This window comes from Struthio camelus, chromosome 26 (assembly GCF_040807025.1).
Source record: "Struthio camelus isolate bStrCam1 chromosome 26, bStrCam1.hap1, whole genome shotgun sequence".
Taxonomy (NCBI): domain Eukaryota; kingdom Metazoa; phylum Chordata; class Aves; order Struthioniformes; family Struthionidae; genus Struthio; species Struthio camelus.
Window position 1 is genome coordinate 4,289,565 of NC_090967.1, and position 25,020 is coordinate 4,314,584.

The following is a 25,020-nucleotide window of genomic DNA, read 5'->3' on the forward strand; positions in this document are numbered from 1 at the left end:
GGCGTGGCCAGTGCGCCTGCGCCGCGGCGCCGCGGCCCGCGGGGAGAAGGGCGCGCGCGCGCGCGCGGATTGGGCGGCGCGCGCCACCCGCGGCCCCTCCCCGCCCCCCGTCCGTCCGCGGGCGTCACGTGACTCGGCGGCGGCTCCCGGCGCGGTGGACGCTGGAGGCCAAGATGGCGGCGGAGCTGGTGGAGGCGAAAGTGAGTGAGCGGCACCTTCCTCCCCCCCCCCCTTTCCTTCCCCCGTCTTCCGCCCCGCCGCCGACTGCGGCCTCAGGGCCGGGCCGCGCGGGGCGGCGGTTCCCGGCGAGGGGGGCGGCGGCGGCGGGGAGGGCGGCGCGGTGCGACGGCGAGAGCCGGGGGGGCGGCACCCCCGGGACCGGCCCCCCCACACACACTTTACCTCAGGAGCCACCGGCCCCGCCCCGGCTTCCCGGGCTCGGCCGCGGCCCCCTCACCGGGCCCAGCCCCCGCCCCCCACAACCGGGGCCTGCCCGGCGCCTCTCGCAGCCCGGCGGGTCCGAGCCTGCCCCTGGGTCCACCCCCCCCCCCCTTCCTCCCTCCCCGCGGCGTGGGCCGCGCTGCTCCCCTTATTAATTACGAGTAATTAATTAAGGCAGGTGGCTTCTCCCGGCCGCCTCCGCGGGGCTCCTTCCCACCCCCCCCTTCCCCCGCCCCGCCGGGCGCCCGCGCGGGGCCCCCAGGCGCCTCGTGCCCGCCGGGCGCGGAGCGGGGCCGCGGGGCGCGGAGCTGTCCAGCCGCCGGGGCCGGTTTTGTGCCGGCTCCGGCCGACGGCGGGGGAGGGGGATTCCGCGGAGGGCAGAGCGTGGAAGTGGGGAAGGAGCGGAAGGTATCCGGGGGGGGGGGGAAGCTTCCCCCCTTGATTCTGCGCGGCATGGAGCTTCCCGGGTATGTCCCAGGCGCTTCCAAATGAAGCGTTTTTAAAGCAAGCGTACCTGAAGTTGTACCGTACTTCCAAAGTGTCCTGTGCGCCGCAGCAGGCCTCCTGCGGAAAGGAGGTTCAGCAGAATAGGACCCGCTCTCTGCTTTATTATTATTGTTTTCCCTTCTCGGAGTCCCAATTTACTCTTCTCTCCCTGATTCTGGGACTTCTCTGTTTTGCTCTGTCAGCGCGCGGCAGCGCAGGGGAGCGACTCGCTGCGCTTGAGCAGACTGCACGCAACGGTGCCATGGCGAAGCTGGCGCTAAGGGTGTTTACTGCGTGACTTCAACGCACAGAAATTGTTAATAGCACCTGCAGGATTAGCTAATAAGTAAGGATGTGGCTAGATGGTTGCAAAAAATAAGATGTGGAGAGTCTATTTTAGGAGTCCCTGTGGTCTCTCCTCTCCCTAGTATTTGGCCCCTCTCAATTGAGCTGAGCCCAGGACGCTTCTGGAGGAGGTATGTTTCCAAGACTTCATCGCTTGCCTCCTTAGCAGATGTTTGAGTGACACAGTTTGCCACTCAGATGCAAGGCTTCCTTGGGGAAAGGAGCTGACTTAAAATTTAGTGTTAAAATAACCTCAGTAGTTAATGTGATCTAAGTACCGCTCGTACTGTCATCCAGATCTAAGCCTCGATGATGCATTTTTCTTTGTGTGAAACTAACTTGTTCTGTTGTTACTGTTCAAATCTGATCATCCTTCTAGGTCTTAAACCTTTCTAAATGTAAACTGTGGAAAACTATTGGGTCAAACTCCACTGTACGTACCTAAGGTCCCAAGTGACCAGCAGCGTAGGAGTATCTGCTGTGCTCAATGTGACTTCCCCGTTACTGCACGACTGAAGTGCTTCACAGCCTTGCTGTAATTATCTTTGCAAATATGCTGTTTATCCTTGAAGTAGTTCTGAGAGTCCAGTACGCTCTCCATTTTGTAGATAGAGCAAATAACGACAGAGGAACTGAACTTGTCCAGGATCACGCAGGTGGTATCTAGCGAAGCAGTGAAGTGAATCCACATCTCCTGAATCCTCGTGTTCTAGCAGTTAAACATCCTTTCTCTCCTCTTTAAAGTTACTTGCCTTTTTCTCACATCAAAGGTATTCTGGGACACATCTCAGCTACCAAAAAATCTAAACTGCAGCCAATGACATTTGTGTGAAGTTCTTTAACATCTCTTGGGTTTCCAGATTAAATGACAGATTTCATGAGAAAGGAGAAAATAAAATGATATTCTTTTTACAGCCTAATTCCCGCACAGGCAGATGTGGCTGTGAAATGTTTCTGGACTAAACAGTAGCTTTAAAAAATTAATTCATCCATGTCATCATCATCTTTTTTTTCCTCCCTCTAGGAAATTGTAAGACTACTATTTTAACTTCCACAGAAAACTGACTTTATGCATTTTTTCTTAAGTGTAATCAGCAAACAAGAGTGGAGGGTAGGTTGGGGAAAAGAGACTTATTGATCTCTCATCCCTGCTTTTGCTCTTTACTATGGAGCAGTTGAGCTTTCTTCTGGAATTCTGACGTTTTCCACAAACAAGGAAGGACGCTGAAGGAATAATCGTGGGTGCCTATCAAGTACATTCTCGTGCAACTTGCATTTTTTTTTTAATGTCCTTTATAAGCTTGCCTTGCACATTCATAAAGCCGCTTGCCATGTGAGAGAACTCAATCGTCAATCTGACCAGACTCTAGCATTAGTCCCAATTGAAATAATTTCTAGTTCTTAGTTTGGTGGAAAATCGCCTTCTAATATAGTATGGTCTTTGAATCTACTGACAAATTATAGGCCTTTTGAGTTTCCACAGCAGCAAGAGGAGTGAATTTGTGAAGACAGATAGTTTTACTGCTTATCAAAACATTGAAATCAATAGTACTAGAGCAAGAGCAAAAGCAGCTACTGGCTGTAATCATGGGAGAATGCTTGGCAAAGCCTCCAAATGGAATCTTGGAGGCATTGTTCTCATGGGAACATCCTTCTCCCTCTTTAATAGTCTTTTAATATCACTCCATAGCCTAAAATATCTGATGCCTTTTTTAAAAGGCCCTGCATATGTAGGGAGAGTTCTGGATTTTTTTTTTTTTTTTGCACATACAGGCAATATCTAGATGCACTGAAATACAGTGCGAAGAATCCTAAAGGACTGGCAGCCCCAGTCCACTGAAATGTCATCCACCCTCCAGTTCACGTTCATTTTCTTCCTTTACCTTACTTGATAATATTTTAGATTAAGCTTTTAATGTAACCCTCTCACCCGAAGGTGCATTGGAAGTCTGCATACTTTGAGCCCCTTCATGGTGAAAGGGGTTAATGTATACTCTACTGTGTGGGGCAGGCTGTTTTGAGTGTTTTACTTTGTGGTCACCATTAGTTCTGGTAGAATTACCTTGAGGACGTTTAGATTTTGAGTTAACTCAGTGACCATCATGTGTCATTTCGCTCATTTGGGTGAATTGGTTGATTTTTTCAATTGATGGTCTCCTTTGTATTTCCTCTGCTCAAACAAGTACCTGGTAAATGGAATGTTAATCAGGCGCAGGACAGCTAATTTGAACAGAAGGCTTGGTATTGTTCTTATACCAGGTTTTTGTTTTTAGTATTTTGGATTCCAGGGTACGTAGTGAGAACTGACACTTTATCTTTTTACAACTGTAAGAACTTTTCTGATCTTTTATTCCCTAGAACATGGTGATGAGTTTCCGAGTCTCGGATCTTCAGATGTTGCTGGGTTTTGTTGGCAGGAGCAAAAGTGGACTTAAACATGAACTAGTCACCAGAGCATTGCAATTGGTTCAATTTGACTGTAGCCCTGAAGTTTTCAAGAAGATTAAAGAGCTCTATGAGACTCGCTATGCCAAGAAGAGCTCTGAGCCAGGGCAGCCCCAGCCACAGCAGCACCGGTCTCCTGAGGCACTCTCCATACATTCTTCATATGACCGTGGGAGCACTGTTGCTAGGACTTCTATCTCAACTAATAATATTGACTATCCTGCGCTCTATGGGAAATACCTTAACGGACTGGGAAGGTTGCCGCCCAAAGTTGTGAAGCCTGAAGTTCGGCTCGTGAAACTTCCCTTCTATACGACCCTGGATGAACTGTTGAAGCCAACAGAGTTAGGTGAGTTGTCTGTATTCTGGTGCTTTTCTGCTGGAGTCGGTCTGGGAAAGAAAACTGAAATAGATAACAAGTGTTGAAAAGATGGCAGTGTTTTCAAGGATCAGTAAAATCGTGTGATGGAAGGAGAAACAGTGATTCATGTTGTGGTGGATGTCTCCCCCCCCCCCCCCCCAGTCTTCCTCCCAGATGCTGTAAGCATGGAGTAGAATATTCTTATCTGTTTTCCCCTTGCCTTAGAACACAAAGGTGGTCACTTTGAGTTGTAACTTGAAAAGCCTGTCTTGTTTGGCTGAAGCTTTCATATCCTTCATTGGAAATGCTGCCGTGTAACATTGCAGTCTTGTGCTGTGAATCACAATCTGTCTTCCTTCTCCCTAATGTAGCAGTATATTGATGAAACTCTTTCTTTCTGTGTTGGTGTTGCACCTGTGCTGGGCGAGTACGCTGACACTTTCTACATTAGAGCTGTTTTTCAGTGCTTAACATACCTAACCTAAATCCTCTTGTGGATGAAAGAAGGTGGTACACATATCAAACAGTATTTCTGACTTTTTTTTTTTTTTTTTAAGCCTATCACAATTCTTTGTGCCTGACACTGTGTATTTTGAGGAGCAACTAGGGAAATCTGAAAATTGGAAGACGCGCTTTCTCCCACTTTGGGGCTAGGTGTCTGACTCTTCATTATTTCAGTTCTGAAATCATTGTACGGTGTTCAGCCTCATTGGCTTATAAAGCAAATATGGTGATACCAGGCCTCACTGTTAAGTGAACCTGGAACTTGGGAAGCTGATCTTTCTTTGCTGAAAAAGCATGTTTCTGCTGTGCCTGAGGACCAAAAAGAACTGTCATAGAGGAAGATAATGCATTTTCTGTCTGTGCAGGTGCGTGAAGGGCTGCAGTATTGGATCATATGTTAGAAATTTGAATAAAGAGCTGTGCGGTGGCTATTGCTGCCTAGTATAGTCAGGTTAGACAAATGTTTGGGATTCGTTGACAGTGATCGGAGCTTTTGTGCAATTTGTCTGACCGCAACTCAGAAATTCCTAAAGCTGTCGTCTTTATAGCAGTGGAACATACATTTTTCAGAACAGGAAATGGCCATCAGGTCCAGTGTCCCTGTGCTCCTAATTTCTTAGTTCTTAAATCTTTCTGCTTTTTCATTAGACCTTTTCATTCTCTTCTGCCTTCATGGGATAGTTTGGCTATCTCTTGAGCTCGTTTATATCCTTTTTCAGTTGTCTTCCATAATAAGTTATTCCATATGTTTACTATCCTTTTTATCCTTTGTGCATAGTGCTGCATGCCTTTCCTTGTTTACACCTATTTCTGTGTTGCTAGCTTCAGGGTGGCTCACCAGTATGTTTTTTAAAAAAAAATCTATTGAATTAGTCATTTGATACGTACGTATTTTTTGTCTGCATTTGGAGGCAACAAATGCCGTAATACTGTGACCGTTTAAAACAGTCAAGCAGTAACTGTCACTGTAAAACTGAAATTATTTTAAATACTGTTGTTCAGGGAACGGGTTAATTCAGCCTGGAGTGTGGAGTGGCGTTTGTCAGGCAAAAATGCAAATGTAGTATTTTGAAGAAAAATAAATTTAAGAGGTGGAAACATCTAGAGATGGGAGAGAAGCAGGGATATGCTTACTGTGATTAATAGATTTTATTGAAGGTTGACGTTAAATTTTCTACATGAGATCAGAACTGAGGTCTCATTAAATTTAGTATCTAGGCGTATGTTAGCTGACACCTCCCTTGGGCCAACTTGTTCCCTAAAGCGTATTTGACTAATTTTCCCTTTTGATGAGAGTGTTTTCTGCTTGACCTTTGGGGACTGGTGCTGAGGAGCTGGGTATTGAACAGATGTTCAGTCTTCATTGTCCCAGTCGACTGTTCAGAATCTAGAGACGTCTTCTACACACTTGTCTCATTTTCCCAACTTGATGGTCAGCAACTAGAATTCCTTCTGCCTCCACCAACGTGAAGAAAGAAGCATTTGTGTCTCTGTACAACTGGGGCTATTTCAGCACAGCACGAGTATCTGCTGCTCCCCATCCACGTTGCTAACTGGAGCAGAACTACTGGGTGCCTCTGCCGAGATCTAGTTCAGGAATGACCTCTAAAATCAGAAATTGTATTTATATGAGGCTCTGCTTAACGTGGAAGGGTGATAAAACAAAGCACTCTGAGGGGGGCAGTGGAGTGTTCTTCTGTATGGAAGCTGTGCCCATCTACACTTTGTTACACAGAAATCTACATTCTGTACCTGGACCAAACATAAGCTCCTCGTGAACCTCAGACATTTGTAATGTAAAGCACCTGAAAGAGACTCGAGCTCTCAGACCCATTTAAAAGTACCCAGCTGCTGCTGCAGCAGCACATTACCCTAGGTTACAAAAGAGCTTTTTTAAGCATAAAGCTGTGGTGGGAATAGGGGAAATGTAATTTATATGTTCCTGACTTCAATTGGAAGCATATTTGTTAATCGAAAAGCTCTCTTGCCTCTTTGAAATTATTGCCTTGAGAGCAAAGGTGGGGTGGGCAATGCCTAATTTGGTCTCTAGGCAAACAGATTCCCTGAAGAAGTGTCAGATTACCGTTAGACTTGTAGACAAAGGTGGTTTCAGCTCGACCAAATAGGTTAGGTCCATTGTGAACCAGCTAATATCCCGTATTTGGTAACTGCATGCACAGTTTCAGACAGTTGAAGTATTCAGTTTAGCATCTGAGTTATCTACGCAAAAACAGCTTCTGCAACAGTTTTCTGGATTGGTTTAAGGATGTCAACATGAAAGAATTCTTCTAATTTACTTAAATCATCACAATTCTCTTGGGTAGATAAGGCTTAAAACTGAGAATGATCAGATACCTCTGTAGAAGGAATGCATATTAATATCTTTTATGCATTATATTTCAAGTAAGTAGCTAAGAAACAGAGCATTTATGGGAGCTTTGTAGTTGTAGTACCTGCTCACCTTGCTGGTAAGCATACTTTTGTGCTGGCATCTCTTTAGGTAAAGCAGAGTAAATATAGTTTTTGACAGTAATTAGTGTGCTGTAAGGAATTCTTTCTGATTTTTTTTTTTTCCCCCTCTGAATATTAGCTGTGACAGCCTGTACTTTCTGTAGATACTAAGGCTTCTGGTCTTCTCTTGGAGGCATGCCAAAGAGATCTTGTGGTACAGCTGTGGGAGCAGAAGGCCGCGTAGTCTGGGAGGTCCTGCCACTGTCAGTGTAAACAGTATTTGTTTGGTTTAGACCTTTTGATAATACCTGCCTTGCAGCGGTGTTGCTACTCTTCAATTATGTCTAAGTAGTAAAACTCCCACTGTGTCCCCCCCACTCGCCCTCTGAAGCTCGAGTTCGGTTGCTGTGAACAGGTGGCCTTTTTTTTGCGGCTAAGGCAACTGGGTTCCCTTGACTGTGGGGCAACGCCGGCGCGTTGGGCAATCTCCAAGGAATCTCAACAAAAGCACCCTTTCAACCTGTTGGTGCGTTCAGCTAAACAAACCGCGTTTCTATGTTAAAATGAATGCTTCTGCCATTACGAAAATTAAAGATGTAATATGATCGATTTGCCCCTTCTCTGCGGGCCCCAGCAGGAACACGAACGCCCTTCAACCTAGTCGGAATAGTTCCCATAGCCAAGAAGGAAAAACGTGCGTTGTGTTGTGTCTTGAGGTGGACTGCTTTGGAGCCGTAGGGATGTGAACGTGGTCTCACGACAGCTCCTCAACCCTACAAAAGCATCCTGCCAGCAGCAGCTTTTCTGGTTTATCAGGGGATCTGCCTTTGGGATCCCCTGTCACTGTGATGACAATATAATCTCTATCCTGGGGGTATAAAATGCCTTGTGCAGGTTTGACCAATAAGTATAATAGTAAGGAGTGTTATTAAAAAGGGGGTGGGGGGCACCTTGGGGCAGGGAAACTTTAAAACTGACCTCGGCATAGACCTTACTTTGCACAGCACCATCTAACCTGCAGGGTCAAGAAGTGCAGATTAGGTTGGCTTCTCAACATGAGCATCCCTTACAGTTACGCCGGGCTACAATTTTGAGTATGGCTTGCCGAGTCCTTTTGGGTTTTAGAATTTTCATGTTGTGGCTCATTCAGAGAAGTACTGATCAAGCTCAGTCTTAAAAATTGATTTCTTGCTGTTGTCAACTGTTAAAGGAAATTGATCCCAGCAGCAGTTGTACAAATCAAGGAACAGAGACTTGTGCACGGAAGAGGCATCTGGCTTGGAGAAAGGATTTTAAAGCTAAATATATTGGACGAGTGAGTTTCAGCCTAATGTTTTTTTTCTGGCTGTTCAGCAAAGGTATGGCTAGCTGAGTAGATACCTAAGCCCACGCTTCAGCAGGTACACTCTTATTTTCCAGAATTAAGATCCCGAAGGAAAACTGGATCATTACTCAGCTCTATCTCAGGGAGGTTTTCTCCCAGGTTTTGGAGAATGTTCCCTTGCACTTTTCTCTGAAGCATCGATTCTGTTCGCTATTGGCAACAAGATATGCATGGGCATATACTGAGCCTGTCTAGCAGTCTCGTATCTTTTGGGTTTTGTTTTCCCTTCAACTGTGTGGGTTTTGGGGGGTTTGCTTGTTTGTTTGTTTTTTGTTTTGGATTTTTTTTTTTGTCCAGATAGAGTTGGAGCGCTTTGTGTGAGTTTGCAGCAGCTTTCTATGAGCATAGTTGAGAAGTACCTCTCAGTTCTTACCTGGAAAAGATAAACTGTGTTACTCTCACAAGTGAGAAATAAAGAAACTGGGGAGCATGTGCTGCTGCTACTCTTTTTACTTCAAATAGAAAGAAAAATAGTTGCAAACATTTTCCCTACAACTACTTAGTTAACGTTTGACTATTTTTGGATTTTCTGTAACAGTGGTTGTACAAATTGTGTAGTGTTGTTCCTATCAATAGCGGGTGCTCCCGGAGTGCTGTCTCCAAACTTATCATCGTATTCTGTACCTGATAGCGGTGGTATTTCAGTTTTATGAAGAAAGTTACAGTCCTGGAGCAGTACTTGTCCCTGGTATCGTCAGCAGCCGTTTGGTATGTGATAGAAGTGAATAAATTACGTATTTTGAAATTCATGATATACAGTTTTGATGCTAGAAAGCTTTGTTGGAGAGGTGATTGCAAATTTGTTGGGTAGCTGGCAGGGTTTGGCTTCCATTGCTGATGGCATCCTCTAACGGCGCTAGCTAGTTCTGTAGGCAGCGTGCTTCAAACAGCCGGCACCCTTTTTTGTAAAGGAAGAGGGAGCTTTTGCAGGGTGAACTGATATAAATGTTTAAAAAAAAAAAAAAACTTTTTGGTTTTCCTAACAAAGTTGCCTTACTTTTGTATAATTTGCCAATGGGGAGGGCAGCGTGTCTACAGGCAGTTGCTTAAGCGATGATATTAACAAGATTTCTGTTTTTTATTATTAGAAAGTGATGAATGATTCAGTCTTTAGGAAATGCTTTACTTCCTGCTGGTTGTTTTGGTCGAGAGGTATTTGGATGGAAACTGGAATTCAATTAGAAGTGCATAAAGACATCTAAATAAAATTTTTTTTCACTTTACAAAAACCTTTTCTGCATTTTTAAAGCTTAATTATCAATGGGAAGCATCTGTAGCCCGTGAATCAGATTGTCACCGCGTCTTTCAAGATCTTAGAGCTGCTGAGGTTTTATCCTTCCTTCATCTCACTTTTATTCATAGACAGAAAAACATATTTTCCTACTTTTCAAATTCTGATATTTTGGCTTTGAATAAGCTAGTAATTAAAGTGATGCAAAAAATTCCTATTCTTGCTAAAAAGTCAAAAAGCTGTTTTGTTACTTCCTGTTCCATGTGTTTATCCAGTGACGTTCGCCACCAGCTCAGGGCCTTGATTTCAGTTGGAAACGCCCACTGATAATAAAAATTTGGCATCTTTGATTTCAGTAAAAGGTACTAAGCAGAAGTCTTAACATAAGTTTTCTAATTCTCAGGCTTAATTTTAACCATGTTTGTAAATGCATTTGATCTTAAAATTGTGAATTCTGGGTTTGCAGTTAACCGTTTCTGAAAGTGAGCTGCAGCAACACCCTGCCTATAAATGCATCATCATCCTCCTGTGTTTTTAAGTAATGTTCTCTCTTTGAGCTGGTTTTTGTGATGCTATTTTTATCATCTAAGCAGATCTTTTTTTTTTTTTTTTTCAGTTGTTTCCTTCCTTTCCTTCCTCTGTTCTTATGCTTTCTTTGAGTTATAGTCTTCACCTTGTGATGCCGCTTGTGTGTTCTTATGTGAAAACGTTCTTGTTGGCTCATTAATTATTTGGGGGCAGAGGCTGGGGGGGAGCAGGACCAAATCTACTGTGTATTATTAGTCTGCTGGCTAACAAAACGGGCAAGCAACAAATGAGCAATGTTGTAATCGACAGTGCATTTACCAAACCTTAGTTTATTATCATCTTAGGAGACTGTATAATGTTTGGAGTTCTCATGAAACAGTTCTTTAGCTGTATGGAAACAAATTCCAATACTACCAAACTTAGAACCATAGCTTAAACCATAAAAAAATCACCTTGTGGTTAGCAGCGCAAGAAGAACTAGATGTTATCGGTTTGCCATCAGTTTGATGCACAGTCTTTTTTCCTCTTCAGTTCCACAGAATAATGAGAAGCTTCAGGAAAGTCCGTGCATTTTTGCATTGACACCAAGACAAGTGGAGTTGATCAGAAATTCCAGGTACCTTCTCCTTGTGTATTAACAGTTTAAGAAACTGTAGCTGTGTAATTCTTCTGTGTTCCCTCTCTGTAGGGGCTTTTGTTCTCTGCATGGAAACAGCTTGTTTGAGGACATTAGCAGATAGGCTACTTCTGACATGAAGCCCACAGCTATTTTTTTGGATACAATTATACCCACCTATCTCTCTAGTTTTCGCTTCTGCTGCTCCTATAATCTTCTCTTTGAACGGTACACCTGGTCAGGAAAAATAGCATGAAATTGTTGATGAGAACTTTTTTTTATTGAGCTCACGCTGTGAATATTTGCGGATTTTTCTTTGCGTTGAAAGTTCAAAAGCTAAACATGTAATGCTGTGTTTGCATCTGAAAGAAAGCTTCCTTCTTGAAAGGGATACTATAGTAACTACATAAACAAACATCTTGCACTGATTAGGATTTACCATGACCTCTGTCATGACGTAACTTTTGATTCAAACAATGAATGTGTGAGAGATGTCAGTGCAGGCAGTAAAGCTTCCTCTTTTGCTGACCTGTTGCATTGGCCCTTGCTGTGAGGAAAGGACAATGATGCAGAAGAGGTCCTCCAAAACTAAGTGCAAAACCTTCATTTAAAAAAAGAAAACCCTCTAAACAGTGAATTGCACTGTTATCCTAGAATCGGGAGGAGCGGTTGTTTCTTGAAGTGCTTGATTACTGTTGTGATTTCAATAGGTCAGCAGAGGCAGTGCAGGGGAAGCTGTTTGAAGACTTAGCAGAAAGGAAATGATATACCACAGAAATCTTTTAGGTTGATGAGAGACTGCATAGGTTACATCTGATTCTCAGTTCTGTCTTTTCCCCATGTATCTGGATTTATGAGAAAACTTTCACTGTCAGTAATATGACGTAAATACAGTAATTTCGTAGCAGAGGTTTCAATGTGTACCTTTGCTTGTCTAGAACAATCGCTCAACGTAGGTCCATCTGCCTCCACGTCTTGTGGGTAGTACCCAAATATGTTCCATGCGGTTTCTAAAACTGCCAGAGCTCCCTTCTGTCAGCTGAACTGAGGCTCTGCCCCATCCACCTGCCTCCCCCCCCCCAAATTAAGCTATTATATTAAAACACAGAATTGGACTCTGAGACGCTTCCAGAGGCAAAGCAAGGCTAAATTATGAATCTTATCTATTATCTTGCATCCTGTGCAGATATTAGAGTAGGTTTGTATCCGTATATCAAGCCTTCTGATAAAATACCCTTGCTCTGTGAAACGTAGCTTTTCTGAAATCAGCTGGAATCCTGTTTGTTATGAATATTACTGCTCTGAGCTAGCAATATTAACATTGCTATTGGTTCTATTGGTGCGGTAATACTTGGATTCCTTGGTTTGCATGAACAACTTTAGTTGAATAATTAAACAAAGAGTCTTGAAGGAACACCGCCTGATAGTCCTGGCCTTAAAACCTGGATTTTGTTGGGAGAGAGAGGAGTTAAACGCTTATAAATTTGAGGACGGATGCCATGCAGGTTAATATCTTCCCCCAAGACTTGTACTGCTTTGAAAACCGAGAGAAAGGCTGTGGGATGATGCATTAGGAAACAAAATTTTGCAGGACTGCTGACCACTGATGTCTGCAGAGTGAATTGTACGATACAAATAAAACCGTAGAAAATATTTGTTGATTTGTTTACGTTTTTACATAAGTTTCTGTTTCTTCTCTAATCTATTAGGGAGTTGCAACCTGGTGTGAAATCGGTTCAGGTTGTGCTAAGGTAAGTCTGAGTATGGAGTTAATTAAACCCACGAGGTGCAGAAAAGGGGAGGAGGGAAGGCACTAGCAAAAGACGGTAAAAGTTTCAGTGCGGTTTTCACTAGCTACAAAGATAACTTACAGTAAGTAGTTTGATCGCAGGTTTAACGCAAGCATCTTAAATTCTACTTTCTAACCTCTTTCTCCATGTAGTGCTTCAGTTAGAGCCATAATAGAAAACGGCAGAATATCTGATTCTGCTGCCCAACTCTCAGGGCTGCATCAAATCTGGGAGAGTTGAGTAGAATTGGCTTTGGTTTGGCCAGATGAGGGAGCATGGGTTGGTGTGGTGATGGCTTGTTACTGGTAGCTGCTGATGCTCAGAGAGCTTTGAACAGGGAAAGAGCACGAGGATATTAAGAGATGAACCGTTTCTTTCCAGGATCTGCTACACAGACACTAGTTCTCCTCAGGAGGATCAGTACCCTCCAAACATTGCAGTGAAAGTGAATCACAGTTACTGCTCAGTGCCGGTAAGTCAGCTCAGCCAGGAAGCATGACATTACAACTTTGGAAGGACTTGTGTAATATAAATGGAAGCTGTTTTTCCGATGAATGCAGACAAGAAGCGAGAGTATAAAAGCATACCACTTAGTTTCAAGCTAGTTTTCTAATGGGTTAACTGTATTGTTAAACTGTTCTTGGGAAAAGATTTGCTCCCTTTCACTCTCACTCTGTGTTCGGTTTGACTGTTCGGCTCCCTTCTGCCCTCCCTCTTTGAAATTGTGGGTGAGTGGAATTTTGTGAAGCTGATGAATAGATGTTCTTCATAGTAGCAGCATCTTCAGTAAAATCCTAAAAAAAAAAAAAAAAATATATATATATATATATATATATATATATATATATATATATATATATATAATCTTTCTGCCTTAGGGCTACTACCCATCAAACAAACCTGGTGTGGAACCTAAAAGGCCCTGTCGTCCCATCAACCTCACCCATCTCATGTACTTGTCTGCAGCAACCAATCGCATCACTGTTACCTGGGGGAACTATGGAAAGGTATGTGCCGAAGGACCTCACACAGAACTGCACAAACAAGTGTAAAAGGGCAGCCTCACTCATTCTTTCCCTACCTTCTCTTATTAGAGTTATTCCGTGGGACTGTACTTAGTGCGACAGATGACCTCAGCAGAGCTGCTGCAGAGGTTGAAAACCATTGGGATCAAGCATCCAGAACTCTGCAAAGCACTTGGTGAGTACGTCTGCTTGTGAGATGACTAGAGGAGGTACACTGTAAATCTGTCAAACTGCAGCATTCCTTAATAAACAGGGTACTAGAAATGTGCGTGGGAACAGCTGCCAAGTTTTACCAATTTCTTTCTTCCAGTTCTCTAAAAACACTTATATTTGCACAGACTCACTAAGTGTATGTTAGTTTTGTGAAGTTACCCCAAAACTGTGTGCAAGTGCAGCGTTTTTGCAGCGCGTGTTTCTTGTGGCTCCTCAGAAGCTCTGAATCACTTAGTTGGATTTAGAATTTGTCCCCAGGTTGTCTCGTGGTGAGTACTGCTGAAGGCCAGTGTCATTCTGACGCAAAAGGCTTCATGCCCTCACCTGAGTAATTATGAGCTGACGAACATTACCACAGCACCTCGGCCTTGACCCGCGCTATTTCCAAAGGAGATTTCTGGAGCGAGGGATCCTGGTGAAAATGTCCTGCTGCCCAACCCCCTGTGAATCCTGGGGGCTGGGAGTGGGATTTCACCACCAGCACTTTCATATGCCTTGAGAGCTGCAGAGAAGAGATGATCCCGAGAGATGCTTGTCCTAGACCACTCAGGTAAATCATCATGGTATGAGGCAAATGTTATTGTAAGCGTGAGGGGAAAATACCTTTCCAAGACAGAGTCTGACTTGCGGCTCCCAAGAGACTGGAGGATTTCCTTCCAGTTACTTAGTGTTACTGGAGCGAGTGGTTTTAGTGTTTGGCTCTGTATAAGAGAACTAACACTGTGGACCGTGATTGTCTTTTAAAATGTGCTCTTCAGACCACTGGCAACTCTTACCGAGTGTAAGAAATGTAACTTGAAGACAAATTGTAGTTTATAGGGGAGATGATGATAACTTCAGGCATGTCAGGTTTTCAGGTTTCTGACTGGAGAGAATCCATACTGTGGGGCACGCTGCTACTTCAGTCAAACTGTATCTTCATGTGCATAAGGGCACTATTTCTGCAGCACATGCTGAACGCTTCTAGATCTGTATGCCAAACCAAAGAGAGCAGTCATGGCAGTCTGACCATATTAGACCACTCTGACAGTCAGCACTTATCTACTGACATAACAGAAAATTCCACTTGTTAAATATCTACCGTTCTGAGAAGTCAGAAGCATTGGCTGGGCTCCTCCTTTTGCTGTTCACAAGAACTTTAAGTGTACTGAGCAGACGCTGGGTTTTGAGTTGTCATAAACTGCCGAGGAGCCTGTCATTCTTTGCCCCGACACCCTTGGAACCAGCCTGAGCAGTATGTGCTGTTCCATGCAAAGTGAGCACTTGCAGGATAGTTTCTCAAACTGTGGGGGCAGCAGGCAGAGGTTCTGAAAGCAGCGTTCCTGCCTTTGCCAGTTGGTAACAAGTATGTGCCTCTGATTCTACCGAGTTAGATAACTGACAGCTTTGGCTGAACTTAAGGGGCAGAGATGAGTTGCATTTGGTGAGCTTAAATTTAACCAAATAGGAACACGATCCTGTTTTGTTTCCTTTGGCCTGTAACTGCTTGGAAGATGTTTGGACGTCTGAAACTGGCAAGGCCAAATACCTTGTAAACTTTGCTGTTATAGCTCTAGTCTGTTCTGGAAGTGGTTCCACATTCTGATCATTGTAATATCCCTCAGTACATACTAAAGCTACCCTTTGACTTCAGCTGCATCTCGGGGCTGACTCATCTTCCTTTGCATATGGCTTCTGTTGACTTTAGTAGGAATATTGTCTGGAAACAGAGCTGCTTATGTACATAGCTGTGAATCTAAAAGCAAGCTTAAGGCATCTTGATTCTAATCAGGTGGTCCTAGGAAAAGCCTGTTTTTCCTTCCCATGAATCACAGTAACTGATGGACAGAGAACGCTCTTACAAAGAACTCTGCGAAAATTACGCTTGGCTGAAAAGTGTTCTAATGCGAATAAACAACACCAAATCTTGTAATCTCACGGGAATTTCTCATCTGAGAAGTCACTCTCTAATTAGTAGCTGTATGTTGCAAAACTGCATGTGTCCTCATTGTCTGGAGACATCTTGTTATGATCTGAAAAGGTCAAAATAAATGCTTGGTTGACTTGCTCCAAAGGAAAATGGTGATGGAAGTGTCATAGGCCTTTCCAGACAGCAGTGCTAGCAGCAGCTATTCTGTAGGAGTTGTTCACTTGTGGGACCTGCACATCTGCTGCTGTTTGATTTGCCTGCAAGCCCCTCTGGCTTTTCATTCCAGGATGTGGCAGCAGCGACAGGGCTGCTTACCTCCTTTCTTCGTTTCTGGTTCTTTCCAAATACGCTGGCTCACTGCTTTTGACTGATTTTGCATGGCTGCCTTCCTGGCTTGCTCTTCTGAGTTGTCTGCCCTGGTACCTCTGGGTCTGTTTGTGGTTCCTGTGAAGCAGGCTGCTGGGATAAATGAGCTGGCCAGCACATAAGCTGGGGCGTTACAGCCCAGTAGTGTTAGAGGAGGCTTATTAATTTGATAGGGGAATGATGGGATATGGTTTCTTGCCAGTTTGACTGTGTCCTGTGTTTGCTCACTTTTGGGGGGACGATTTCTGAATCTCAGCAGGGTGGAGGGGAGGTGACTCTGTCCTATTGCCGCTGGTCTCGGAGGGGAATAAAATCCCTCCTGCTTGTGCTAATGACAAGATGAGCCTCAACCGACTTCGCTTCAGAAGTCTGTTGCCTTGAGTTAGACCTCTCTATCCACTCTTTCCCTCCCCACCAGAATGACCTCATAGCAGAAAGTCCAGGTATGTGGGTGTCAGCCTTTTCTGAAGGGTGATGATGACAAAGTTAACCCCCTGTTGGCTGCCTCAGCATAACATTAACATGAAAGAGAGAGTGAGCAGTGTGGTCTTGTCGATGTACTCCACCTATTTAGTCTATAGTTTGTAAAACAGAAGAGGAAGGGTCATCTAAGAGAGTGTTAACAGCGTAGCTAGTGATTACCACGCACGCAGTGCTCTCTCATCCTGAGGCCTTTGAAGTCCATCCCTTCTTCGTTTGGGCATCTGCTGTTTACCTGGGAGGGCTGAGTCATTGGGAAGGGGGTTGAATGTGTGTGTTGAGCGGGAACTGTAAGAAAATGTGAGCTTCCTGGCTGACTGTTAAATACTCCAGCTGGCCTGTAGACCAGGGACTGCCTGATCACACACGAGGTTTTCAGCTAGCTAAGCAGCACAAGCTGTGTCTCAGCCCTGGCGATGAGAAAACTCTACTGAGCTCTGCAGTCTGGCGTTCACTGTTCAGTTCAACGATGTTTTCTGCATCTAATACAACTGCTTTCTCTCTCCTGTGTCCTCTGGACTTGACTGGCAGAGGTTGTCATCTGCCGGGAAAGTGACTTGTCCACAGCCAAGGGCTGTTGGTGAGCTGCTTGACCTGTGCTGCACGTTGTTTCCAGGTTTAAGTTTGGGTCTATTACATTTTTTCCTCTCTACTCTTTTACTGCAGTAAAAGAGAAGTTACGCTTGGACCCAGACAGTGAAATTGCTACTACGGGTGTTCGTGTGTCTCTCATCTGTCCGGTAAGTCTTTACAATGTATTTTAGTCTGTTTTGATCAGGAAACCCTATTTTGCTGTCAGGCCAGTTTTGCAGGCTAACAAACCTTTTCTTGTATGTCAGACCTTTTTTGTTTAGGAGGAGAAGTGTCTGGTGATAACCTGGGTGGGGTTTATTGCTGATCTTCTGCTCTTTGGTCCAACAGCTAGTGAAGATGCGGCTGTCTGTCCCGTGCCGGGCAGAGACCTGTGCACATCTGCAGTGCTTTGATGCAGTCTTCTACCTACAGATGAATGAGAAAAAGCCCACGTGGATGTGCCCTGTGTGTGACAAGCCAGCACCCTATGACCAATTAATAATTGACGGGTGAGTACCTACGCTCCTCTCTTCTCGACCCCTTTCTTCTCTCTGCTGGGTTCAGGGTCTTGTTTTTGGTCTCTGCATCTGACTGAGGTCCGCCAGAAACAAATGTTCTGCTGCTGCTGCACAATATTCTGACTTAATTGTCTTAGCGTGTTTGAGGAAGGCTTCATTGTTGGTCTGCTCTTTTCGATTCTCAGATTATGCTAAAGCATTTTGAGAGTCAAGCATTTACTGCCTCACTCTTTTCATCAGGCTGATGAACCCACACAACTAGCTGCGTTGGTTGACAGATGTCACGCTGCATGGAATAAACCCACTTTATAAGCACCCGATAAGGTGATTTTCCTTTTTGGTAGGAAATATCTTCCTGTTTTCTTGTTGATGTGCAAGCAATTCTTGGCACATGGTGTGAGGGGGTCTTCTCTGCCAGCTCTTAAAGCAAGCATTCTGAAATATCTAGCCCTCTGAGATGGAAGTACAAATGCAGTATTTGGATAAGATTTTGGTACAGTCTGTGCGATTGTTCCTGTACAATTTCTATGGCCATTGTGACTATCTTAGTGTTAGGGATAGGATGGGTGCCTTAGTAGGGACTATTCCCATGTTATGAATGCCTATAAAAGAAAAACAGGGGGTTGGAATCCCTTGGAGGGACACAGTTAAGAGGCTTTGGGGAGTATATTCCAGGTTTGGGGCTTTGTGGGTCTGCCCAGGCTCCTTGCACCTCGAGTCCTGGTCCCCACAGGGGCACCCAGCAGTGGCTGCTCCCTGCTGGCCAGTTGAGCCCATGCAGCAGGAGACCCTGGGGTGCACAGGAGGGTCTGGGGGCTCCTTGCTTGGGGGGGGGGGGCACACCGGTGCCATTGTCAGGACCTGGGTTCTCCTGGCTGTCCCCAAAACAGGGCATGTCAGGAGCGAGCCAGCCTTTCGGGTAGCTCTCGGAGCAAAGAGGGTCTCTGAAGGGCAAAGCTGAGGTTTTGTCCCAGCAGCGGGTTTGGATCTGGCAGCTGTCCTGGGGCTGCTCGCTGTCCCGTAGGGGGCTGGGAGGATGGAGCCAGACCAGCATCCCAATTCTCAGTGTGCCCATCGAGGCAGCCCCTGCTGCTTCTGCATTAAGGATGTTCTATTTTTACTGTCTCAGTCTGAATTTGGCATCGTTGGAGTGGTGCTGTAAAAGTACAGGAGGGAACTGGAGCAAAGGACATCCCAAAAAGCATTTGGACCAATGTGAGGCAGGAATTGCATGCATTTCCTGAGCCATGGCAAGCGTTCTCTGGGCACGAATTGGTGGAAGGTTGCTTTAGACTAGCCACTCAACTTGTCAGCTGGTTTCGAACCTTTGGGGGGATGATGTTTCCCTTATCTCCAGACTAGAGTTGGTTTGCTGTGGCTTTTACCAAAGAGAACAGAGGGCTCACCATGAAGGAAGAGAGCTGGAGTGCTACAGTTTGGTGGTATAAGAGCACTTTGGAGGTGATGATGTTCATGCGTCTGAGGCTTGATATTGCAAAGCTTAAAAATGCAGCTATTTTTCAAGAGAATTACTCTAAAATGGAAGATCTCCCTCTCTCTGTTGCCGACCTGGCAGACAGCAGTCCTGTATGCAGACTGCAGAACTAGCTAGGCTGACGGCAGAAGCCACCTGAGGCAAGCTAGGAAGCTGGCTAGGATACTTGTTATCCCCAGAAATATGGGTTCCAGAGGCTGATCTCTAGAGAAGAGCTCAATACATTGCCTGGCTTTTGTCCAAGACTAAAGGAAGGAACGCAGAGTGAATTAATGTGAATGATGATCTCCACCCACCTCCAGATGAAGCTTTGTTGCCTAGAAATGCAGGGAGCCTGTTTTATGGGCTGGGATCACTGACATCCGTAGTGGTGCTAGCCAAACTGACAGCAACGCTGAGACTGGTGGAGCAAGATGCACGGTTCTTGGCTTCTGGAAAATGATCTCCACCCTCATCATGGCTTGTATAATTGGCCTCTCATGGAGATTCCCTCAAACGCAGGGAGAGTTCAGAGAAATTGTTCAGGTGCATCCGGCTCCCTTGGCACATGACGCAGCTAAGTGAGCAGACGAGCTACAGCCTGGGTGGTATATTCCCACTGCCGTGCTGGTAGTACTCTGAGCCTTGCTGCATTCACAGAGACTGATTTGATCCAGTAGCTGCGGCTTTTAGACCGTCTGAAACAGCCTAGGCCTCGATAACCTGTTTGCTTTGTCCTCTGGCCAACACCAACAGGAAAATCCAGTTCCTTTCCGATCTCTAGTAAGGCTGCAGCGACTGAAGGGAAAAGTGCGAGGGGCTGGACTGTAGAACCTCCACGGGTCAGCAAAGCACATGTCCCTCCAGAGGAGGAGGAGGAGGTCACTGGCGAAGGCTCGGTAGATTTGTGTGTCTGCTTTGCAGTGCTCAAGACTGGGTTTCGGTACTGGTTCTGTTGTATGAAGGTGGTCTTAAAACCTCCCAAAAGTAAGCTAAAGGAAAGCCGGCAGTCACAGCTGGCTGTTAAGTTAGTCAAAAAAGGGGCGTAGGCTCCTGAGGAGGTAGTTGGCTGGTCAAGTCTAAGATCCTCTGGGCCTTGTTAGCTTTTTTGGAATTGCAGCCTTGGTTGTTGCTCTGCTAGGTGAGAGAACTGTCTGCAGAAACACATGTCCGACTTGAGCTGGGAGAAGCAGTGTCCAAAACAGAATCATATGCCATTAATAGCTCTCTTGAGCTTCTAAGATTTTTCGTATCAGCTCTCTTTTATACTGAAAGGAAATGCTGTAGTCCAGAAGTGAATGAAGGCCTTGCAGCGTTTCCAAGTAAACATCCTTGGCAAATGATGGGACATACCAGAATAAAGCAAGTGCCCAGTCTCTAAGGCGTAATGAGCCAGAGTAAGGGCCTCATTCTGAGAGAGGGCAGATGTCGAAGTATCTACCCTGGCTATGTTTTCAGTGATGAACATGCTTTTCCTGCTGGAGGAAGCTTCATATATATATATATATATATATTTGTTTGTTTGTTTGTTTGGCTGCTGTGGTGGCTTTGAGAATTAAAAATAGGAAGGAAGCAAAGTGCTGCTTATGGGATTGCCTATTTCTTAATGTAATAGGATGTTTTGTCCTTTCCTAACGCCTCGTTGTGAATGCACCTGCACCAGCCCTGACAGAGCTCTAGATGGGGCATCAGACAGCTGTCTGGAAGTGGTACCACAGACTTGGGAAACTGGGTGAAGAGGCAAGACTGTCTTCTAATTGCACATAATTAAAATGTTAGTTCATGGTTTAGGTACGTTGTCAGAAAGGACTGGGGTGGTTTGCGTTGTCAGAACCTGTACTTGTTCTATGGGAAATAAAACAAGCCCTTGACTGCAAGGACTGTCTGTTTGGCAGCCTTCTGCTACCGCCAAATTTCTCTTAACTTTAGGGCCATTTAAGGTGAAGATCCAGGTTGATGGCCTGTCACTAAATGCACTCTGCTGATAGCCTCAAGGTTAATAGATGGCATCTTTTCTCCTGTCCAGGCTCCTGTCAAAGATACTGACTGAATGTGAAGATGCAGATGAAATAGAGTATCTGGTGGACGGCTCCTGGTGTCCCATTAGAGCTGAGAAAGAGCGGAGCTGCAGCCCTCAATGTCCAATATTAGTTCTAGGTGAGTATCTAGGAGGCCGAAGATTTTAAATGACTGTAGAAAACATGCGCACACTGCAAAACTGGAGGTCCCCAGCTGGCTTGGGAAAAGCCGCGTGGTTCAGAGAGCTGCCTCTGGAGAGCCCCTTTGTTTTCCCCCTCTCTCTCTGGAAGTTAACAGCATCACTGGGAGGCATCAGATCCCTATGGAGGAGGGTGATCGCTGTCGATGGGAAGTTGGATCCCTTGAATTGCGCTTCTGCATAGTTTAGCTCCGAATCCAAATGGGTCATTTAGCAAAGCTGGGTTGTTTTCAGAGTGGTATCGTACAAGTTTGTTGGCGTTTGCCCTTCTGGAGTGAACGCTGAAATGTCTTCAGCAAGACCAGCCTGGGACAGCACTGTACTTGCTCTGTGGGAAAAGAGGATTTTTGACTGGAAGGGCCTGTCTGTTGGGCAGCCTGCACAAGGTCAGATCTAGCAGGGGTGATTTTTACTGACAGAATTGGCAGGGTAGGCAGGTAACTTTCTGCTTTGGCTGAGCTGGTTGCCGATTCTCGGGCAGATACCTTCCAAGCAGGCAGTGCAGGTGCCATTGGGCACGGTAGGAGGCACTGACTGCAGAGACATCAGGTTTGCGGCGTGGGCTTGGTTTTCGGCAGCTGCTTGGGTGGAATTTGTTTGCTGCCGCCCTTTTGCCAAGAACAGTGCAGCCATGAGAGACCGGGAGCGCTGGAGCATCCCCTAAGCTGGATGTTAAGTGTCTTAATTAGTCCTCCCTCCCCCTTTCAGGTTCTTCAGATGTGAACGGGCTGTTGCCCACTCCTAACGGTAACGGTGAGAACGGCAAGGCCACTGCTGATGTTGTGGATTTAACACTGGACAGCTCATCATCGGAGGAAGAGGAGGAGGAAGATGAGGAAGAAGATGACGATGATGACGGACCCCAACCAAAACGACGCTGCTCTTACGAGAAAGGTTTAGTTTCTGCCTGCTGACTGCGGAAGCGGCTCTGAATCTCAGAACGGACAGACTTGAATACTCTGGTGCTTACTAAACTGGAGGAGGGGGAGAACGCCCTCTCCCACCTCATCTCCCTTCCTCCCTGATCTCCTTTGACTTTCCTATTCCAAGTTAACCATTAAAACGAGAGAAAAAAAAAATAAAAATAAAACCATTGAGCTGCTTCTTGGTTGGAAAACTACCCCACTCAAAGCCTGACCCTGAACCGGAGTCTGAAGTAAGGAAAGTGTCTTAAGCCAGGCAGTCAGAATCCACAGCTCGCTGGTCTCTGCTGCCGTTCACCAGTACGGTTTGAATCGGTGGAGTTCATCTGCAGATCTACAGGACATCTAACTCCCGTGCATCTCCAAAGCTGTGTGCATTTTTATTGTCTTGTTAAATAACCATTCCTGATTATCTAAAGTTTTGCTGGACATGTGAGTGGGGAGGGTTGGGGGGGGGATGGAGAGGGGTGGGTGGGCGAGGGAGGTTTGTATAACCCAGCAAGCATAGAGGGGTTTTTAGGGGTGGGGGGGGATGGGGGGCACGGGGCGAAAGGGAAGAGACGTACAATTGGAATCGCACTGTTCTAGATAGGAGCTCGAGCAGCTCTGCACCTCATGTAAAGAGACACGTTTTGAATCTTTTAACCTAATCTGAAGGTAACGTAGAAATTGTGCGTAGTGAACCATTTTAGTTGAGCAGAAGCCATGGGGAGGGTGGGGAGGGCTCGAACCACAAATCTGTTGTATTTTTGAAGTGCAATAACTTGGTGTTTTTGAAGACTAAAAGGGCTGCGCATTCCCTTTTCTTTGAGAAGGCTTTGTTTCTGGAGGCGGTGGCAGTGACCTGCAGGACAGCTGGGCGCCTGGCACGCGGGGAGGAGCAGGGTGGGGTGCAAGGGATGCTTGGGCCTTCAAGAAAATGCCAGGTGGGGGAATCTCAGTTTCTAGCCAACTACCTCGGTAAACTCCAATTCAGGTTTCTTTCAGTCACGACCCAGTGTGCAGCCCATCACTGGCACTGCTGACGGCACTATTGTCAGGGTGTTGAGGACAGAGCCGAGGGACGATGCGTGGAGCCCCGTGACCACGTGTTAACAGCCTCTGGACTTTCCACTTCTCTGTTCAAGACTTTGGTCCCAGACCCAAAGCTACTGCTATGCTCTTGGTGGCAAAATGTTGTTGCTTTTGAGTTTCCAAATGGTAACCTTTTGACTTTGTCTTAGAGAATTTTTGTAATTAACTTTGCCTAAGCAGCTCTGCTGTTCCCACTAAAGCCTCTGAAGTCTGTTTTGCTTTGGACCTTGCTGACTTTTCTCATCTGTAGATGAGAATAAACGTTGGAAGGAAGCTGGCCTGTGCCTCTGCCCCTTATCACGCCCACGGGACGGGGGGAACGCAGAGGGAACGGCCTCAGGAGAGCCCTGCTCGCCAAACCCGAGGGGCAACGCCGCAGCCAGGGCCCCGTGAGTACCGAGACGTCCTAGCCGCCGGCGAGGGGCGCTTGGCATCGCGCAGGACGGCCAACCCTTGTCCCCCCCCCCGGCACGCGCCGGCGGCCCAAACCCTCCCCTACCCCTTCGGCCGCCTCCTCCCCGGAGCCTGGGCCTGGAGGAGGCGGCGGCTGTTAGGCGGCAGAACCAAAGCGATGGCGCTTTCCCAAGCGCTCGTCGTGCGTTTCGGAAAAAGCAACGCGTCGCGTGACGCCGCGTCAACCGGAAAGCCATCGCGTTCCACCTAGAGCTATAGCAAATCCTCGTTAGGGGCTTAGCCCAAAGCATATAGGAGGAGAGCAAAAAAAAAAAAAAAAAAAGATCCTATCGATGCCGTAGAGCAGGAAGCTCAGACCTGGCGCATCCGGAGGTTCCCGCTCCAAGCGCGGGCGGCCCTCTCCGCCGGCCCGAGCGCTCGCCGCTCCCAACCACCGGCCCTTCCTGCCCCTCTCTGGTTTCGTCCTAAGCCAACGAAAACCGAAGGCAAAAGGAGAAAACAACAAAAAAAACCCCCCGCAACCCGCCCCCCCCCCCCCCCCAGGCCTGCCGTCCCCGCGCTTCCCGGGCGCCTCGCGAAGAGGCCGGGAGACTCGGAAACCTCCGAGGGGTTTGGGGCCGGCGAGGGGCCGGGGAAGGCAGAGCCGGGGCGCGAAGCAGCCCCCACGGTCTTTGCTCTTCCGCCGTTTCCAGTCTTGCTCCCACAGAGTAACTCTTAACTTGTTCGGCATAGACTTTTTCCTTTTCTTTTTGCGAGTAAGCAATATGTTTTCAGGTTGAAAAGTGTGTGTGGGGGGGGTTCAAGGAAAAAAACAAACAAAAAAAATGGGTAGAGCTCAACAAAGTTTAAGTTTTACTGTATGAAGTTCTGTGGCTTGCATCCCCGGCCGCACAGTAGCTTTAGAGTCCAGTTTTTCTAATATTTGTATTCTAATTTAATTGCTTTTAAATTTTCCAGGCCAAGCCACTGTTTGGAAACATCATGCTTCTGTTACTGCTTTCTGTTTGCGTTGGCCAGCTCTTCCTGTACATATGTTTTTTCTTATATCCTGTTTTTTTCTTTTTGTAAAGAGAAGAGAAAAAACAAAAGAAAATTATTTTTCTTTCCCTCAGTACACATTCTTCAAAGTTCAAATTATAGTGTTTGTTAAATAAAAAGAAAGATTTACATTTAATTCCGAGCGTCTCCCCTTCTTGGGTTTCGCCTGGTGGCGGCGGCAGCGGCGGCTCCAGCCCTCGGGAGCCGCCTCCG

The 25,020-nt window shown here is 46.1% G+C and overlaps 1 protein-coding gene across 1 annotated transcript; it reads left to right on the forward strand.

The window, feature by feature from the left end:
• Positions 1–20: 20 nt before the first annotated feature.
• On the forward strand, positions 21–24,943 carry PIAS4 (protein inhibitor of activated STAT 4). Its single transcript, XM_068919960.1, has 11 exons — positions 21–200; positions 3,631–4,066; positions 10,708–10,792; positions 12,502–12,543; positions 12,964–13,054; positions 13,461–13,589; positions 13,677–13,782; positions 17,242–17,315; positions 17,497–17,657; positions 21,167–21,297; positions 22,067–24,943. The coding sequence occupies exons 1-11, from the start codon at positions 174–176 to the stop codon at positions 22,270–22,272; spliced, it is 1,488 nt and encodes a 495-aa protein (XP_068776061.1). The 5' UTR covers positions 21–173; the 3' UTR covers positions 22,273–24,943.
• The last annotated feature ends 77 nt before the right edge of the window (positions 24,944–25,020 follow it).

Excerpts from the sequence above, each read along its gene's own strand:
- PIAS4 (XM_068919960.1), top strand. The coding sequence starts at position 174 with ATGGCGGCGGAGCTGGTGGAGGCGAAA. Across the intron at positions 13,590-13,676 it reads CCTGGGGGAACTATGGAAAG|AGTTATTCCGTGGGACTGTA; the intron begins GTATGTGCCGAA and ends TTCTCTTATTAG. Across the intron at positions 17,658-21,166 it reads GACCAATTAATAATTGACGG|GCTCCTGTCAAAGATACTGA; the intron begins GTGAGTACCTAC and ends TCTCCTGTCCAG.